At 57.3% G+C, this 19,791-nt stretch overlaps 1 protein-coding gene across 1 annotated transcript in view; it reads right to left on the reverse strand.

Moving 5' to 3' along the window:
• Positions 1-99: 99 nt before the first annotated feature.
• LOC114485146 (actin-binding LIM protein 2-like) overlaps positions 100-19,791 on the reverse strand; it is a gene marked incomplete at its 3' end in the record, with an annotated part of 44,010 nt that continues 24,318 nt past the window's right edge. The window contains exons 4-7 of the mRNA XM_028485962.2: positions 14,159-14,274; positions 6,792-6,918; positions 3,669-3,785; positions 100-311 (exon numbers count right to left, since the gene is read on the reverse strand). Coding sequence (XP_028341763.1) covers positions 100-311; positions 3,669-3,785; positions 6,792-6,918; positions 14,159-14,274 — 572 coding nt within the window. The remainder of the gene's footprint in view (positions 312-3,668; positions 3,786-6,791; positions 6,919-14,158; positions 14,275-19,791) is intronic.

The following is a 19,791-nucleotide window of genomic DNA, read 5'->3' on the forward strand; positions in this document are numbered from 1 at the left end:
GCAGACGGGGTCGCCCCTGCCCTCCCCATCCGATCCATCAGGGGGAGGCCCGCTGATGGCCCAGTGACGGTAGCGCAGCCTCCAGCCCCCATCAGCTACCTCGTGGCCGGCGCTGAGCCGGGGGACACTCCGCAGACACGACCCGTCGGATCCCCGAGGACGTTCCGGTGACGTCTATGGACGGGCCTCGGCAGGCACGGCGCTGGCTCAGGGTCAGGCCGGGAGGGGCAGGGCGGGCCGCCGCGGCTGGGCCTGCCGGGTCCCGCCCACCCCAAAGGGTGCCGGAAGCCGGCCAGGCTACAGTCACACACCTGTAGCGACAACCGCTCAGCCCACGGAGCCCAAGATGCTCCCTGCTTAGGCCATCAGGTATCACAGCGTGGCACGAAACGGAGCACAAACCAACATCTACGCAGGGAGAGGCCAGGCGGTCGGGCGAAGAACAGGCACCGAGAGCCCGGCTGGGCCTCCTGGGTTCGAGTGGGCTCGGCCCTGCGTGTGGCCGACAGCCCGGCACACGCTCTCCCAGACACACAGACACGGGCCCACAGAGTGAGGGCACCAAGGAGGGCGGGGCTGGGGGGCCGGCGCTCCGGGGAGCGGCTTGAAGAGACGGTGCAGCGGCTGGCGGACCTGGACAGGTGAGGGTGACGGGTTTCTAGTCTCTTTAAATGGGGGCGACTTGAGCTGTTTCAACAAGCCACCAGGGGAGGGTGCCTTGTGGCCCCCAGGGAGGAAAGGAGATGGCAGGGTGAGGCTCCGGAGGAGGCGGGCGGGGTTCGGACCGGACCACGGGGTTGGAGGCTGTGTCTGGGAGGAGAGACAGAGCCTCCGTCAGGAAGGGCAGAGGCGGGTGGGGTAGAAGCTTCGCAGACCGCCCCGAGTGACATCTGACCCTCTCTCTGTTGGATCTTAGACAAGGTCATGTGGCTGGCTGGCTGGGGTGGGAGGGGAGCAGCCCGGGAGAGCAAGGAAGGTCTGGAATAGTCTTTTGGGGGAACAGAGAGAAACAGGCTTGAACTGCCAGGCACTGTGGCAGGTGGGGCCCCGGCCGGGGGAATCCTCCAGAAGCCTCAGTGCTGCTGCCGGAGGTGGCGGGTGCCCAGACTCCCCCAGAGCAGGGTCTGGGGGAGGAGAGAGCCCTGGAGAGACGGGAGGGCCAGGTGAGACGTCACCGTGGGGTACGGGGGGAGGACGCATCCTTGGTGCACGTTCGGAGGATGGGGGTACAAACATGAGGCGTGATCACCACCCAAGAAAAACATACAAGAAGTTCAGCAGACGAGATGTCAACCGTGTCGTCACGTGACGGCCCGCCCAACTCCGTCAGAAAAACATGAAGCCCCCAGTGTGTAAACAGGCAATGCTGACGGAAGATAAGTGAAATGCAAGAACTCTGATTGGCTAAAAACGACAAAGAAGACCCGGCACCACCAGGGGTGGGAGGCAAAAGCAAAGCACAGCGAGGCGCCACGTTCTCCCCTATCAACTTGACATGGGATTTCATAAAGGTCACACCCAGGGTGGGAGATGGGAAAGATCGTGTTCTCTGTTGTCGAGCATGTCAATCAGAATAAACCTTCTGGAAAGCAATTTTTCAGTGTCAAGAACCCTTACAAAGTTCATGGTTGTTGGCTCAGTTTCTACACTTCTGTGAATTAATCTTAAGGAAAACTAGAAATGCAATAAAAAAAGATGTTCATCTCAGTGTTATTTATCACAGTAAAAAAGTGGAAAACGGTGCTACGTCCAACAATGAATGATCAACCTAAAACATTCTGGTCTATTCCTGCAATGAAATACGATGCAACACTGAAACACTCTTATGTACGATGCACCTGGAAATGCTATCTTGTGAGACAGAGATCTCGATCACAGAGGACCACATAGTGGATGATTCCATTTATATGACGTGTCAAGAACACGACTCTACAGAGACCAAAGGAGAGTAGTGGCTGCCACGGGCTCAGGGTGTAGGGGAGGACTAGCTAAGGGGTACAGGCTTCTTCTTGAGGTGATGAGAACGTCCTAAAATGGACTGTGGGGATGGGTGCACAGCTCTGTGAAGATACTAAAAACCACCGAATCACACGCTTTACACGGGTGAATTGCGTGGTATGTGAACTATATTCCAATAAAGCTGTTTACAGAAAGACCCATAAAACACAAAACAAAAACACAGGAATCTATTAAATAGGACACGGGAGTTGGAAAAAATCAGGATATAATGTATAAATGGTTTGACGCCAACTCTGACATGTGGAGAGAGAAAAAACTGGAAGGAATGCAGCCAAAAAGTTCAGCTAAATATGATCGCATGTCAGTGACTTCCCCCCTTATTTGTGCTTTGCAAACTCTCTACAGTCAATGAGGGTGTAATCACAGCCCCCCTCAGGGGCCTCTGGGCACAGAAGGGCACAGCTCTGCACAGAGCCTGGGACCATTCCCGCTGTGGCATCTGGGAAATGGGGAGATGGTGGGGAGGGCCTCACTGCCCTCCGGGTGGGTGTGGCCACCCCCTTCCCCTCCCCGCTACCTGGAGCTGAGGCCCTGGGGCAACTCTCTCCCTGCAGCTCTGATGTCAAGTGTAATTTCAAGAAAAGCAGCTCAGTGCTCAACGTGTAATTCACCAAGGCATTCTGAGCCCTGCTACAGCCGGGCTCTAGCTGTGGGGCAGGAAGGGCAGGCGTCCTTGGGGATGCAGGAATGGCCAGCCCTTCCTGGCTGGCCTCCCGGCCTCTGGCCTCAAGTCCAGCCTCAGCGGCAGCCTGAGGAAGCTCTTTAGTATGCAAATCCGACCCAGGTTTTCCAGGGTTCAGAAACCCTTGTCTGGGAGGGTGGCCTGGGCCCTGCAGCCTCAGACCCCAACCTGTCTTCCCACCCCAAGAGGCTGCTTCTGTGACCTCCTTGGAAAAGGCTCCCAGGCCCCTTGGCTGGGTCAGGGCCCCTCCCGTCCCAGTCCTCTGCCCCCCTCCCCATCCCCCAGGTCCTCTGGTTACCTTTGCCCTCCCCAACAGACGATATGCTCGCCGAGGGATGGCCCATCCACCTGCCCCAGCGCAGAGCCCAGGAGGGGCTGCAGAGTGGGGCGGAGGGGCAGGCTGGGCCAGAGCATCAGGGGGGTGGGTTTGGTCCTGTTCACCCCATGGCATTGATCTTACTGAACAAATGTAGTAAAGTGCATAACACGTGTTATTTTCACAAAGGGACACACCCACGTAACTACCACCCAGACCAAGAAACGCACATGTCAGCACCCCAGAAGTGCCCCAACCTGAAATTGCTGGGTGACCTGGCCGCCTCTGTGGACCCAGCCCTGCCTCCCAGGCTCCCTTTTCAGCCCGCCAAGCCTCAGATTTCCCATCTAGATGCCAAAGGGCTGAACCAGGATCGCAAGTTCTGCCCACCTCTCTGTCAACGTGTAAAGGGCACAGGTGAGAGAGTGTTGCAGGGAAATATTCCCGGAGGAGGTGGCACTCACTGGGCAGACGCTGGAAGGTGTCCTCTGGCAGAGCTGGGAAGTAAAGGCTCAGGGGTGCGGGTTCCTGCACAAACATACGCCGCAGACGCCACGAGAGGCACCTTCTTATCCTCTCTGTTACCTCCTAGGGGGCGGGCAGGCCCCAGCGCCCAGAGAAGGACTTAGAGCGGGCGAGTGTCATGCTCACAGCCTCCAGGCTGGCCTCCTTACCTCCAGCACGTGCCCCGTGATGTACTTCTCACAGCCATCGCAGCGGATCCCGAACTCGGTGTGATAATCGGCCTCACAGTAGGGCAGCCCGTCCCTGCAACAGAGCCGGCAGTCAGGACGGCGGGGGCACCCCCAGGACCCCCAAGCCCTCAGAGTCCTCGCCAACGAGAGCGGCCATGTCCAAGGGGCAAACGCCCACTTCCTCCTACTCTGGATAACAGCGTGTATGGGGCACTTACGGGCACCAGCACGGCCCCTCGGTCATCAGGGCAGCCCCTCGAGAAATACCACGAAGACCGTCCCATTTCACAGGTGGACAAACTGAGGTGCAAGAGGTGGGGCCGCCTGCCCAGGGGGCGAGCGAGGGCTGGTGGAGGGCTCCAAAGGCTGAGCCCAAGGAACCAAAGCTGCGTCTGGGAAATACAAGGCGTTTCCGCAGACGTGGCTCCTCCTTCTAGTTCATTCTGGCCGGTGTTTGGCATCCGGGGCGGGAGATAGTCTATTTACGCATTGGGTGGCTTCCTGCTGGTTCTGAAAGGGGTCTGGGGCGCTGGAGAAAAACGTGAGCCGACGAGGGGGTGCGACAAAGCCGCCCACGTTGGAGACCAGGTCTGAGGGTGACAAGATGCCAAGTGGCAGGTGTGCCTTGGGACCCACCCTCACCCTCCCGGGCGTGGCCGGGAGCCTCCTGCTCTCGAAACCCGAGGGGCGAGGGGGCACCAGGCTGCGCGGGAAGGAGCAGGAGGCCCGCACGGCGGCGAGGCGTCCACGCTCCCCGCACGCAGCAGCGGCGGGCTGACTACGCGCCACGCGCGTGGCCTGTGGCTTTGGGGAGCTGGGGCGCGCGGGACACCTCGTGGGCGCTGCTCCTGCATATCTGGGCAGCCGTGGGCGGGCTGCTTAAATGCTGAGCCCCCTGAACTGTACGGAGACAGCTGGTTTGTAGGCGGTGGACGGAAGACAACGCAGGCACAAGGCCTGGGCAGTATCTGGCCTGCAGTCGGAGCTCATTCATTATCATTACGCGGTCAACACCACGGGGCGGGTGGCAGTGACGATGTCGGAGGTGGTGCCAATGCTCCCTGCTGGGCAGCGGTGAGTGAACAGGCTTGCACTCAAATGCCCAGTCCCAGCTGTCTCTTAGCCTGTCTGGGCCTCAGCTTCCTGGCTGTAAAGTGGAATTGGTAAGAGCAAGGACTAAGTAAGACAAGGTACGGCCGGCACCTGGCACTTGGTGGCTGAGGCCGTTGCCACTGTCATCGCCAACCAGGGCTGGCCCCCCGGCCCCGGGTCCAGCCCAATGGGACTTGGATGTGGAGGCGACTGGCACGGCGGGTGCAGGGTCGGGGGCGTTACTCTGGTGCATCTCCCCCCGCCCCACACCCCGCACTGCTGAAGTTGCCGTGTTAGCCCCAGTTTGGTTTTGATTTTTGCTCGGCTGCTAACAGAAGGTGAGATTTCTCAAGCTGTTGGGGGACTGCAGCTAGTGGCGCCCTGTTTTCCTCAAAGCTCGGGACCTTGTCTGGGTCACACAGATGCCGGCAGGAGGGGTGAGGTCCCGGTGTTTCTCTGCAGCCTCAGAAACGAAGCAGCCCTTCCTTCCACAAGGGAGGGGACATGTATATTGGGCCCTAAGGGTCCACCTTCAAATGCCCTGACCTCAGGGCCCCGACCTCTCCCCAAAAAAGGCTGTACATGCAGCAAATCCAGGAGGTTCAAAGATAACGTCTCCACGGCAACACCACCGCGCCCTCATCATGAATTCCGGGCTGTTCCGGAGGCTGCTAAGTAACATACACGCTGTGTGGGTGAGAGGGGCTGCAGCGCTCTGGGGGCTGGGCATCATGTTGTTTTATTTTAAGTGCTCTGTCCCCAAGGCTGCCTTGGCGTGTCACTCACCGCTTCCCTTTACTATGACAGAGGCAACAGGTCCTGGCCCAAGCGGCCAGAAACCACCCCCCCCAGCCTGACCCAGCCTGGGCAGAGGCTCATCTTGGTGTGGGGGCTCTCACTGGCAATGTTTGATTTTGAGATAATTGTGGATCCAAACGCAGTTGTAAGAAGCGGGACAGAGAAACCAGGACGGCCTTCCCCAGGCTTTCCCAAGGCTCATCTCTTACAGCATTAGAGTACAAGGTCCGCCAGGAAATTGACACTGGCACATGCAGCGACCCGGTTCGGATTCCCCCGGTGTACACCCACTCTCACGTGCACACGTGTGTGCGTGCATGTATGTGTGTGTGTTTTATTCTCTGAGGTTTTATTGCAGCAGTTTTTTTACCCCAGTCAATTCCTGTGATGGTTCTATTCCCTCAGAGCATCAGGAACGAGCAGAGTCTTTGATAGAAGTTGCCAAAAAAGCCCCTAACTGGCAGGAGGGAACCGCTCTGCACTCAGAGAAGCTGCTCCTTTGAGCCCAGCCTGTAACCCTTCCCTCCCCTGTGCTGTCTGGGGGCTCACCTCACTCACTTTCCTGATCTCCGGGGATCAGAACGCGCCTCCACTCCTGGCAGACCAGCTGCCCCGGCTCAGGGCCCGATCCCCAGAAGCTCCCTCCCATCTGCCTCTGGATAACAGCGCCCCCCCCGCACCCCAAACCAGCCATCGCTGCATCCTGAGCACACATCAGGGACCCTGTGCCGGCCAGCGGGAGCTGCCGAAGGCCCCGCGGCAGAAGACAGTGCTGTGCTGTCACAGCCGGGACACCTGAGCCCGGTCAGCCCTCTCTTCCTTGCTCTGCTGCCGGCCTCAGCTGACGTCCACTTTGCATTCTGCAGGGCATTGCAGGCACCAGCAAGGGGGGCGAATTGCCACCAGGGGCGCTGCGCGGAGGTGTTTTACGAGGTCAAAGGTGGGGGCGCTCACGTCTCTGTCCCAGTGAACAGAAAACAGCATGGGAGTCTCTGCAAACCACGCTGAGGAAGCAAGGCTGGTAGGGAGAGGGGCCCGGCCGGGGCTCCCCCGCGCCCCCTCCCCGCCCCGGCACAGGCGGGAGGAGCGGGCAGGAGGGCAGGAGGAAGGCGGAGCACGCGGGAGGGTGGGCGCAGGAGGAGCCCCGCCCCGCCCCCAGGCGACAGGTCAGCGAGCCCCGCCCCCTCACTTGCTGATATACTCTGCGTTCAGTTGTTTCCCGCAGGTCTTGCACTTGAAGCAGCCCAGGTGCCAGTGTTTGTCCAGGGCCACCAGGGACTGGCCGTTTTTGATCTCCACTCCGCAGCCCTTGCAACCTGGAAGAAAGAACGGAGCACAGCCGTCATCCTCGTGGGCGCGGGCACGCTGGGACTTCAGACAGCACAGGGGCAGCGAGAGCGGGCCGGGGGACGGGACGGACGGAACCGTCCAGCTGCGGGCGTCACACGACGGCCGGTGTGAGCGCGCATCGAGCGCCGACTGCACGCAGCCCGGGCCGCGCGCCCGGGATACCAGGATGCACCAGACAGAGGCCCCACCTTCCAGAGGTGGGCGTCCGGGCCTGCGGAAGCAGATGTGGACTTGCACAGGGGCACCCTGCAGTGGGCACTGGCCCGAGCACGGCCTGGGCAGCAGGGTGCCATGATGGCAGGAGCTCTGGGTGGCCGCCTCGCCTGTGCTGCTCTGCTGGCAGGTGGACTTTGAACCTAATTGTGCCCCCCCAGGAAAGGTGCCGCTTTGGAGAGGCTGCAGCCCCAACGCCTGTCCTCCGAGCGCTCGCCTGCCAGGGTGCCCCTGCCAGGAAGCCCTCCGGCCCCGGCTTCTGAGCTCCTCGTGGGGCCACCCGTGCCACATCCCGGACGCAGGACACTCTGACCACCCACACTCCTGCTTCTGGTCGGAGCCAGGCCCCAGGAAGCGCCTTCATCCCCGGGCGATGGGTGCCCTCCCCGCCATGGCCCCCAGCCTGGTCTGGGCCCCTGACCGGTCTCCCCCCGCCCCTCCAGCCACGCCCGTCCCCGATCAAGCCCCCCTGGGGTCTCGGGCGCTCAGGACACGGCCCTGCTGCCTCCCGACCCCTCCAGCCATGGGCAGCCACACCGGGGGCTCCCACAGTCAGTGCCACGTGTGCTGAAGGACCAGGGCGTGGAGCAGGCCGGGCAACGTCAGGGGCAGAGACAGGCAGCATGACCTGCCTGGGGCGTGCGTGCGTGTGGACGTGTCTGTACCGAGCACGTATACGTGTGTCTTACGTGCATGTGTTGTGCCTGATCACGTGCACTTGTATCTTTGTGTGACTGCGTGTCTGTGTGCAAACGAGTATGTCTGTATGTGACTGTGTGCAGGGGTGTGTATGCATGAGTGTATCTATGTGTGTGTGTGTTAGTGCCTGTGTGTGATGTGTCACGTGTATGCATGAGTGTACGTGTCTCTGTGTGAATGTGTGTCCCTGCGTGAGTCTATTTGTGTGTGTGTGTCTGTGTCTGTGCATAAATGTGTGTATGTCTGTATGTAGGTCTATCCGTCTCTGCGTGTGTCTGTCTGTGTGTGGCTGCATGTGTGTGTCTCTTTGTGTCTTGTCTGTGTATGTGTGTGTGTGTGTGTGTGTCTCTAGTATGTCCGTGTATATCTGTGTGTGTCGGGGACATGACAAGGGTGGGGCCTTGGGGACCCCAAAGGGCCCTGATGAGCAGAGGCGAGCAGGGGGTGCCCTGAGGGACTCAGCAGCTCCCGGGCTCAGCCAGGCAGGGACCCCCCCCCCTGCATGAGTGTACGTGTCTCTGTGCGAATGTGTGTCCCTGCGTGAGTCTATTTGTGTGTGTGTGTCTGTGTCTGTGCATAAATGTGTGTATGTCTGTATGTAGGTCTATCCGTCTCTGCGTGTGTCTGTGTGTGGCTGCATGTGTGTGTCTCTATGTGTCTTGTCTGTGTATGTGTGTGTGTGTGTGTGTCTCTAGTATGTCCGTGTATATCTGTGTGTGTCGGGGACATGACAAGGGTGGGGCCTTGGGGACCCCAAAGGGCCCTGATGAGCAGAGGCGAGCAGGGGGTGCCCTGAGGGACTCAGCAGCTCCCGGGCTCAGCCAGGCAGGGACCCCCCCCCCCACCCTAGATGAAAGAGTGAGGCCCAAGGTCCAGCAGCCTGGCTCCAATCCTGGCCCTACTCCTTGAGGTCACACTGGACAAGCCTCTTTCCTCTCCGTGTGGAGCCCTGTTTCCAGCCGGGGGGTGGGGCGGGGCAGTCACATTCAATGACAGATCTCATATGAAGACAGCAGAGCCCGCACGTCTAGCTGCTGACGCTGCCGGGACACGCCCGACGCACGGCGGGCTCGCCAGACTCTGCTCTGGCAGAGCCCAGCATCACGTTATCTTTAAGAATAAAAAATATTTAATATCTACAGAACTGTTGGTCAAACTCTAGATTTCTTAATTTACCACACCGTCAAATCCACCGGCAACTTTGGAAAAGACCCAAAGAACAGGCTCAGACCCCAAGGTCCAGGGCTGAGAGGGAAGAGGGGACCTCCCAGCCATCTCAGGATCCTGGAGCCCAGCCAGGCTGGCGGCGGAGAAGATTTCAGTGAACGGACGCCTGAATGCATCGGAGCCAAGAGGAAGCTCCCTCCTCAAGTTCAGGAGGCATCAAGACCCCTCCCCTCCCACCCCCTCAGTCCGTCCCCAGCAGAGCAGGGCCGACACCACCTCCCAGCGCTGGATCCGTGCAGCTTTGACTCTGGGCCCTCACCTAGCAGGTGACCGTGGGCACACACGGTGCGCTCTGTGCCCGCGCCTCTCGGCCAGGGCCATTTTGCTCCCGGGGGCTTTTGGCCACGCCTGGAGACAATTCTGGTCCTCCCAACTGGGCGTGGAAGGTGGGGGTCGGGCCCCAGGGGCCCGGGGGCCAGGAATGCTGCTCAGCACCGTCCGGGGCATAGGTTGGCCCCCACCACAAAGAATCGCCAGGCCCCAAATGTCACCAGTGCTGAAGTCGAGAAAGCCTGCTCAGAGCCTCGGTTCAGGTCTTTGTAGACGAGCAAAGCAAAGGAGCATCCCGGACCACGCCGGGCCTGGGGAGAGGCAGGGCATGGCAGTGGCTGGAAACACGGACCTTGGAGCCAGCCTGCCCCCGCCAGCTGTGTGACAGTGACCGAGTCACTTCACGTCCCTGTGCCCACTAAGACGGGGACGCATTTTATGGGGGTAGTAACGGTACCAGCCTCACGCAGCTGTCATGAGCTAACGGAGACAGGCCTGTGGTGTGAAGGACGCGTTTGAGGAATGAATAAGCGCACATGAGCCGAACGTCGAACTGTTACCGCTGTTTTCTCGAGGGGGATACCTCGTGAGGGGCCGATTCCCTGCGGGAAGCGCCCCCCTCCCCGCTCTGCCTCTTCCTGTATCAGCAGTGTGCCCGCCCCCAGGGCAGGGTCCGAGGCTCCGGGCAAATGTGCCACCTGCAGCCGAGGGGGGACGTGGCCCGCGCCTCCATACCGCCTCCTTGTCCCCATCGACTCGGGGTAGAGTCTCACTAATAGTGAGCCGTGAACGTGGAGGCCAGAGCCATGTGCGAGGACTGTTGTCATGGAAACGGCAATCATCATTTTCTAAACACACCTGGAGCTCAGCATAGCTTCGCAGGGCTTTGCAAATGACAGGTGAATCTTCTGTGATGAATCCACTCAACAACAGCTGTCGTGCAGACGGCCTTGAGGGAGTGTGTCCCCACTGCCCGGGGACAGGAGGGGGACACACTTTGGCCTGGAAGGGCCAAAGCCTGCCATCCACTCGCCCTCGCACCCTGGGCCTGCCTCTGCCGTCACAGCAACAGGATGGACCTGGGCCCCTTCCCCAGCATGATCCTTCTAGAACCTTCCAGAAAGTTTCCTTGTTTCCCCTCAAGTGCCCCCTCCTCTAGCAGATGTGGTCACGGGTTCAAAGGCCCGGCTCCGCCACTAACTCGCGTGGGACCCAGGACGTGTCGGGTGCCTCTCTGAGCCCCAGCTGTGGACTCGGGGTGGGAGTGGGGTGCAGGATCAGACTCCCTCGCCCACTGGCCTCCTCAGGTCTAACTGGGAGTGGAGGCGGGTCTGGGTCGAATCTGAGATCGACCTTTGATGGCAAGGAACCGACTGGGTTCTAACTTTAAAATGCCTGAGACGTTACGGGCTTGGCTTGCGATTTCTCTAAGGAGCCCGGGCCAAGCAGGAGGGGCTGCAAGCGTCTGCCGGGAGAGATAAAAAAGGTTCAGGTGCATCTCACCCACTGACCTGGCGACTCGACCCCCTGACTGCAACGCGGCGGCTGGGGGGCGGGGAGTGGCGGCCAGGAGGGACGTTGGTTCCTGGGGGCTACAGCACCTTACAAGGCGGATGCACTACCAGGAGGCAGCCACTGCACCCCACAAGGCGGATGCACCCCACGAGGCAGCCACTGCACCCCACAAGGCGGATGCACCCCACGAGGCAGCCCGCGTGCCTGCTCCCCCCATGGGGCCCAGCGCCTCCTCATCTTTCCACGTCATCCCCTCATTTAACCTCAGCCTTACCACAAGAAAGGCTCACCCCACTTCCAGAAGGGGGACTGGGTCTCCGATCCTGTCACTCACCCCCGAACACATGGACAGTGCAACCCCACGTGGGCGGAAGACACAGAGGCCCCAAGGGCCACAGCCCAGGTGGTGAGGATGCATGTCGGAAGGCCTGAGGACCCGCCCCAGCCACAGGACGGCCCCTCATCGGCACACAGCCAGCAGAGGCCCTGGATGCCAGGGCCCTGCCCCTTCCCTCCTGACTCTGGTGGGCCTCCTGATTCTGGCTCCGAGTGTGATCCCAGGTCCCGGATGTGGCCCCATCCTGGCTGGGCTGGGCCCCGGCAGGTGGAGCCGAGTCCAGGAACGGGCCACGGGGGCTCCTCAGCTTGGACAGAGCTGCCCCGGCCCAAGGCCCCACATTCCCAGCTCCTGGCTGCTGCCACACCAGGCTGCCCCTCCGGGCCACCACCCACACCCACTGCTGACCCCACATTCACTCCCAAGGCCCGGAGAGGGGACACGGCGTCCCCAGGTGGGGAGTGGCGGGGTCTGGTCCTCACAGCCGGGCTCAGAGCTGCGCCCTGATTGGAGTGGCTCTGGGCCTCTCTGAGGGCTGCCCTGTGACCAGCTCCAACCAGCAACCGGTTCAGAGCTGGAGAGTCCGGGAGGAGCCTGGAAAAGGGGAGCCTGGATGGGCGCCAAGCAGGCTCTCCAGGAGGAGACCCTCCCCTCAGGGCGGTCGGGGAGCCAGTCCAGGGCAGAAGCAGCTTGGAAAGCTCAGGTGCGGCGGAGGAGCTGGCCACCCAGAAGGAGTGGTGCACCCCTCCCCGGGGAAGGCGTGGGCGTCCAGCAAGAAGCGCTGAACCTGCTACTAAGCAACAGGCTCAGGCCAATGAGCAGAAGAGGAAAGCTCAGGTCCCTGGGACCAAGCCTGACTTCCACGGGAGCAGCCGGCCACGCTCCGCTTCCCCCAGGGAAGGCGGACCCCAAAGGTGGCCATCTGCAGCTTTCCACCCTGTGCAAGAAGGGCTGCGTCCCTCCCCCAGCTGCCACCACCTGCAGGGCAGACCACGCTACTCAGGCTCACGTTCCTAGCATGCTCCCAACCCACCTTGGCACTACCTCCCTCAACAACCATCTATGGCTCCTCGTTGCCTCCAGGATGCAGCTGGAGCTCTCTGGCATGGCTTTGCCGCCTGGTTTCTCCACTTCCATTCCCTGCTCCCACACAGCACCCCCCCCTCGTCCACTCACTGGGGGGTGGCAGTTGGGCCCAGCTCAGGCAGTGCCCTTCCCTCAAGGCCTACTTAACAAAAACCTGTGTTTTAGGTTTCAGAACAAAGGCCACCTCTTCGGAAAGCCTCTGGTCACAGCAGGGCGGGCTCCCCTGCTTTGGACTTTAAAGGCCTTGGCTCAAACCTCAGCCCCACCCCTCCCTAGCTGGACACTGGGCACCCAGCACTTCCCCTGCTCTCTACCCGGCTCAGGGCACTTATGCTCCTGCAAAAGGAGGGAGGGACTCCTGCCTGGCCAGGCTGCTCTGGGGACAAAAGGAGGTGGAAGCTGGGAAGACAATGCAGATATCCACACAGAAGCCAAGAGCTGGTGATGAATGTTTAATGCCTTCTAGGCACAAAAACGGTTCTAAGCTGGGGATTATCACCATGGACTGGGAGAAGGGATAGGTTATAGAAGGGGTAGGTTATAGACCCATCTAGGGGTGAGGGCAGCATTTGTTCTTCGAAAACACAAATTTGATATTTTAAAATAGATTTCCATTTGGAGAGGGCAGCCTTTCTGCCCATGACATTTTTAAAAATCTCAAAAAAGTCTCGGACAATGAGTCTGTGATTGGGCATATTTCCCTTTTTACTTTGGCTGCCAGGAAGCTCTGGACAAACTCTTCAAACTAATCCCGCCTTTTCAAATTTTGCTCTAGTTTTTGATTACTATTTCAGGCTTAATGATAACAGGCCTGTTGAAGCAAATTCTCAAAAAGTTAATCAATCCAGACCTCAGCTGGAGAGAAAGTTCTGAATGGAGAACTCTCCTAGCAGACCCCAAAGCAACAGCCTCATCAACTGCGACTGCTGTGAGCTTGCCTCCCCAAGGGATGAAGGCTTCACCTCATTTCCCAGATAAAATTATTACCAGTCCCTGAAGCCAACACTCAGCTCCTGGGAGGAGGTGCAGTCTCCTCTGTACAGACGTCCAGTGTCGCGGACAAGGAGGCGGGAGAGGACAGGAGAGTGAGGAGAGCCAGGGGCTGGCTCTGGACGTCAATACAAACCCCTCCTCTGTCCCAGGACACGTGGCCCTGGCACTGGGGACACCACAGCCACCTTGCACACGGGGGGGGCTCTGAACACCCCGTTTCTGCAGTGGGAGCCTGGTGGGAGCAGTCCTGGGGCGCTGGGCTCCCTCCCCGTCCCTGTGTCCCATCTCTGGTCCTGGAAGAGCCACCCACAGGGAAAGGCCAGCGCCTTTCTGCTCCCGCCTCACTCTCTGCCCCACATCCACAGGCTCCTGACATGCCCCTGCTCCTGGTTCTTTTTCACTAACAACCCCCTTCTTCATTCAAGAAGCATGTATTGAGCACCCACTGCATACGCACCCTGGCCCAGCTGCCAGGCGACGGAGCAGATAATCCAAGCGCCCCAGACCACAGAAGCCCAGAGGTCACTGTTCTCCTAGTGGCTCTCCCGAAGGGCTCCCGGATGCTCTGGAAATAACTGTGGGGAGCTGAGTTTGGGTGCTGGAGGGAGAGGACCAGGAGGAGGCCGGAAGCCTTCCTGGAGGAGGTGGGCTAGAGCCGGGCTGAAAGATGGAGTGGTACAAAGGGAGGAGGGCACAGGCTGAGCAAAGGCTTAGAGGCAGGAGTACCCCAGAGACGCCTGGCCCTGGTTCCCTTCATCGTGTTCATCCACAGTTATTCGCTTCCTCTACTTCTGGTCCCAGTGTTGTCAGGCCTGCCACCCAGCACTGCCAAGCCCCCTCCGCCACGCCGCTCTGCGTCCACTTACTCCAGAGGCCCTGGGACAGGGGCACGCTGCTGCCCGCTGATGTGGGCAGGGAGCACTTCTGGCACATGCATTCCTTGCCGTTGAAGGTCACTCGGTCCCCGGGCGGGAAGGGCAACCTGAAATAAGACAGCACATTACCAGCCAGGATCACCTCCTGGCTCTTCTCCTGGGTGGGGGGAGCCCCATCCTAGACACCAGGCCGTCACCCCACCGGGGACCACAGGCCCAGGACACTGAGTGTCTGCATGCAGGCGCTGCCGTGGCCCCGCTGGGCGACCTCAGGCTGGTCACTGACATCTTAGCCTTAGTTTCCTCCTCAGCACCGGCAGGCAGAATCAGGGTGCAGTGGGGGCCACAGCAGTGCTTGCACGTGGCGATCAACTGGGCAGTCTCAGCCACTGGCCTCCTCCATCCAACCTTGCCCCCTCTGATCGCCCAGGATGCTTTGTCAGTTCAATACTCATGGCAACAGCACCGTTTACTGAGCATCTACTAGGTGCCAGGCCAGGTTCTATGACAGATTCCTTAATGCCTGCCTCATCTATCACCTTTAAGATGCTTGCCCAAGTTGGTCTTTGCTTCATTTTTCTCTATGGGTGAGAAAATTGAAGTTCAGAGAGGATAGTTCACTTTTCCAAGGCCACACGGCTGCTGCCTGTCAGAAACAGACTCAAACCAAGACCTGTCTGGCTCCAAAGCGCCGTGATTTGCCTACCTGGGTCTCTCAGAAAGCAGTGCCGCTAGGAGCATGCAAGACTGTATGCTGGATTCCGTCTTTAAAGTCTGGCATTTTGTTCATCATGGATTTTTTTTTTGCATTAATTTCAATGTTTTAAATATCACATTAAAATATCATTTACCTTGATCATTTTTTTGGCCTCCCCTTAAACTCTGCATCCAGAGCGAGTAACCCACCGGCCGCACCCTGGTCCCAGCCCTGGGGCAAGGTGAAGTTATGGCCCTGGGCTGCCCGAGCGAGGCCGGAGGGGGCGGCAGAGCAGGCCCACCGGCTTCAACCCCGGAACTTCCCCTCTGGTGACAGAGGTGGATCGGGTGCCTGCCTCTGCGGAGCTAGGGTCAGGCCACCTACGGCCACGGGGCCACCTCCTCCTCCAGTTCAGCCCGGCAAGAGAACCTGAGCCCTGCGGGCAGCAGTCTCTGAATTATCTGGACCAGGGCACGCCCCGTCCTCTGGCTTAAGCCTTTGTCGTGTCCGCCCTGCCTCCTTCGGGACTGGACAATGCCAGGCACAGCTAGGTGCTCGAAAGGCCACTGTCAGTGAACGGATGAGCAAGTAAGTGAACACGTCAATAACTGAAGGTCCCCCTGGAGGCCTAGCTCAGCCGCCTTCCCCTGCAGGGCCTCCTCTCGGAGCCTGCCTGGGTCACGCCGGCTCCAGCCCAGCCCCGACTCTGCGACCAGAAGAGCTTTCTGACCTATGAGGCTGCCAAGCCTTCCCGTGAAAAAGCCCCGCCAAAGCCCCCCACTTTGTGGGGCTGGCGTTCAGGGCCCTAGGTGGATTCAGCAGGTGTGTTCTTGGGCCCCAGCCAGCCAGTCTCAGCTCTTAAGGAGCAAGGACATGTATAAGCTGAGCTGACCCCCGCCCCAAGACTTGCAAGGTGGTCCTGCCGCTCTCCGTCCTTCAGCTGCCCTGGCTGACGCCGTGCGCTGCATCATGCGTGGTGAGTGCTGGGGTCTACCTCTCTCCCGCTTGCTGTCTTGCAGCCGCCTTGGTGATGGGGGGTCTTGGGCCACAGCGGGAGTCCCTTGCCATCCCTGGATGCGCTCTGAGAGAATCTCTGGCTGTGTAACCCAGAGCAAGCTGCTTAACCTCTCTGAGTTCCTGTTTCTCACTTGTAAAATGGGACTAAGAACGTCTGGGTCTCAGGGCTGTTATTCATCCATCCATGCATCTGACCTATAGCGTGGAAAGCTCTAGCATTATGCCCGGGACCCAGGAGGGGCTGAATGAATGGTAGCTATTATTTTATTAATTCAACTTCATTGAAGTATATTTTGACAAATGTACACACTCACGTAACCAGGACCACAGTCATGGTATGGGACATTTTTGTCCACTGTAAAAAGCCTGCTGTGACCGTCCACACTCATTCCCCCACCCTGGCCCCAGGCGGCTATGATCGGCATTCTGTCCCATGGATCAGACTTGATTTTCTGGAACTTCATATAAATGGAATCACACAGTGTGCGGTGTTTGATGTCTTGTTCTGCTGCATGTTTCTGAGATTCACTCACATGGCTGCACACACCACTGGTTTGTTCTTTTTGGTTGTCAAATGCTGCTCCTTTGCACGGATGAACTGTTCATGTCCAAGGACATTTGGATTCTTTCAGTTTGGGACTGTTACGAATAAAGCTGCTAAGAACGTTTGCTGACAAGTCTGTGTGGACATGTGCTTTTGTTTCTCCTGGGTAAATACCTAGGAGTGGAATTGCCGGGCCATGTGCTAACTGTGTGTCTAATTTTACAAGAACTGCCAAACTGCTTTCTGTAGAGATTGTACCACTTTGCCTTCCCACCAGAGACATGTGACAGTTCCTTTCACTCTGTATCCTCACCAACACTTGACACTATCCATCTTCTTACTGTGAGTCATTCTAGGGGACATTGGATGGTATTTTAACAAGTTTTAATTGGAATTCCCCTGATGACTAGTATGTTAATGTAATCGTTTCATTTGTCTGCTAAACTCCTTTGCTCGTTTTTAATAGTTTTTTTGGTCTTCTTATTATTGAGTTGTAGAAGTTCTTTATATATTGTAGATACCTGTGTTTCACCAGATATATATCCTCTATTAAGCTGATGGCTTGCTTTTTATTTTCTTGACGTCTTTTGACGTTATTTTTCTTCACTTTTTTATAGTGCGGGTCTGCTGGCAACAAATCCCCTTAGCTTTTGTGTGTCTGCAAAAGTGTTTTGCCTTCATTTTGTGTGGGTGACAGCTTTACTGACATTATTTTATTCACGTGCTCTGTAACATTCGCATACCATTCAATGTGTGCAATTCAACGGTTTTTAGTGTATTCAGAGCTGTGAATACACAATCAAATCCCCGCAATCAATTTGAGGACATTTTTCATCACCCCAAAAAGAAATGCAATACCATTTGGCAGTCGTGCCTTCATTTCTGAAAGTTTTTTTGTGGGGGAGGCTTGGTATAGAATTGTTTGATAGATTTTTTTTCTTTCAGCTCTTTAAAGATGCTGTTCTATCATCTTCTGGTGCACATTGCTTCAGATGAGAAGTCTGCAGTCATCTTCTGTTCCATTTTACATACTGGGTTGTTTTGTTCCCCACTTACTGCTTTTAAGATTTTCTTCTTATTACTGTCACTCAGAAGTTTGATTATGATGAAGTTGGTAGGTTTTTGCTGTGTTTATTCTGCTTGGGATTCACTGAGATGAGTTTATAGTTTTCATCAAATTTGGACATTTTCCAGCCATTATTTCTTCAAAAATTGTCAGTCTTCCCCGCTCCCAATCTAGACAGAAAAATTTATATCCGCAGATCGCTGAGTCTCTTTTCATATTTTTCAGTCTTTTTTCCTGTCATTGCTTTAGTTTGAATAGTTTCTATTGTTATGTTTTCAGTTCACCCATCTTTTTCTCTATAATATATAATCTACTGCTAATTCCTTTCAAGGAATTTTTTATTTCAGAAATTTCAATTTTCATCTCTATAATTTCCATTTGGTTTCTTCTCATGTCTTCTATAATGCTCCTACTTATGTTCATGTTTTCCTCTGAATACTTAAATATATTTACATCAGCTGTTTTAAAGTCATCGTCTGCTAGTTTCACCATTGATCTCATTTCTGGGTCTGCTGCTATTGACTGATTTTTCTTCTGGCCCTGGGTCACGTTTTCCAGCTTTTTCTTATGACCAGTCACATTTGATGGGTGTTGGACATTGTCGATTTTATGTTGTTGAGGGCTGGGTTTTCTTCTCTTTCTACAAAGAGTGTTATACTTTACTTTGGCAGGCAGTTAGCTCACTTGCAGACCAGCGTGATCTCTTTGAGGCTTGTTCTTGAACTTCGAGCAGGTTTATGCCTTCACTCTAGGGCAACTGCAGTTCCACTAATAAGGCATGATGCTTTTGGTGTCCCCACTGCATGCCTGGGTGTTCCACAAGGAATCTCCATCTGGCCAGAACTCGAATGTCTCCCAGCCCTGGGAATGTTTAGCTTACAGCAACCTGGTCATTTTTAGCCCAACCTTGTGAAATTTCCCCTCTGTCTACATGGCTTCGTATTTAGTCCAAGATTCAAAGGCACCTCTATGCAGCTCTCCTGAGGTCTCGTTCTGCATTGCTCTCTCCCCTCTCCTACGCTGTTCTGTCTCTCACATCACTGTCTCTTAACTTGGGGAGGATCCCATGCCCTACTTGGTTCCCTCCTTGTCCTCTGGTTCAAGAAACAGCCTCCAGGCAGAAAGCTGGGTGGTCACGGGGGTCCCTTCATTCCTCTTCCTTCTGTTACTTCTGAGCTGCCTGTGCCCCAGTACCCCAAAACAGTTGTTTTGTATATTTTTTCCAGTTTTCTAGTTTTTTCTAGTGAGTGGATAAGTCCAGGCCCAGTGACTCCAGCATGACAGAGCTGTCAGCTATTATTTTTAAAATATCGGATTACAGAGGTGATCTTTCAAACCCACTGTGATTATGTCACCCCTTGTCTCTAAGCTACATGCACAGAAATCAAACATGCAGATTATCCTTGGGGGAACCTTGACCCACGCACGCTGCAATGACACACAGTGACTCTTCCGTTAGAAATGTCCCTTGTCATTGCTCCTGCCTGGCCCAGCACCTCCTCCCACCCCCACCCCCAACAAAAGCTTCCCTTTCCGCCTAGAGCACGTGCCACAACTACAGAAAACAGCGGTAACAGCACTCAACAAGTCCCCTTTCAACTGGGTGTGGTGAGACAGAGAATAAACTCTGGGGGGTTCATTCTTTGTTTTCTAGACAGAACACTCCCCCTGGGAGCAACGTGTCTGGGGCTGTGGTGGGTGGGTGGGAGGGAGGGAGGGGAGAGGCAGGATGCCCACGTGCGAGGGCTGCCTGCTGCTTGCCCCGAGCCCCAGAGGTGCAGGGCAGATAGGGGAGCGGGTGTAGCCTTGCTGCCGGGGCTGAGGGCCTCATCCTGTCTCTAGCGGCCATCCGCTGGACACCTGCTCCGTGCCAGGCGGCTCCGGGACACGGTGCCAGAGAAGGGTTGTAGGGCCCAGGATGCAGGGGGGCCGCGAGGAGGGAGAGGGAGGGGGCTGCTTTTCCAGGGGGAGGCTGGGGGGAGGCAGCTCTTGCTGCACTGCTGTGTCCCCAGATGCTGCGCCCGTGGGGTCTGGGCTAATGCAGCTCCAAGTCACCAGAGCCAGCCTGGGGCCTGGCCCACGCAGGCACTTAGAAGAGCCTGGATGAATGAATGAATGAATGAACGAAGCAATGAAGGGACTGGAACAGACTGTGAAGCTCCTCTCAGCCAGGCTGGGAGGCTCAGACTTTCTCGCAGAGGCCATGGGGGTGGCACGGAGGAGTGACAGGCAGAGGGAAAACAGGGGCCCGAGCGTGGAGGCCTGGGCAGGACCCCAGGCAGGTGAGTTCTGGGTCTGAG

The sequence above is a fragment of the Physeter macrocephalus genome, unplaced genomic scaffold, assembly GCF_002837175.3.
Source record: "Physeter macrocephalus isolate SW-GA unplaced genomic scaffold, ASM283717v5 random_726, whole genome shotgun sequence".
Lineage (NCBI taxonomy): Eukaryota > Metazoa > Chordata > Mammalia > Artiodactyla > Physeteridae > Physeter > Physeter macrocephalus.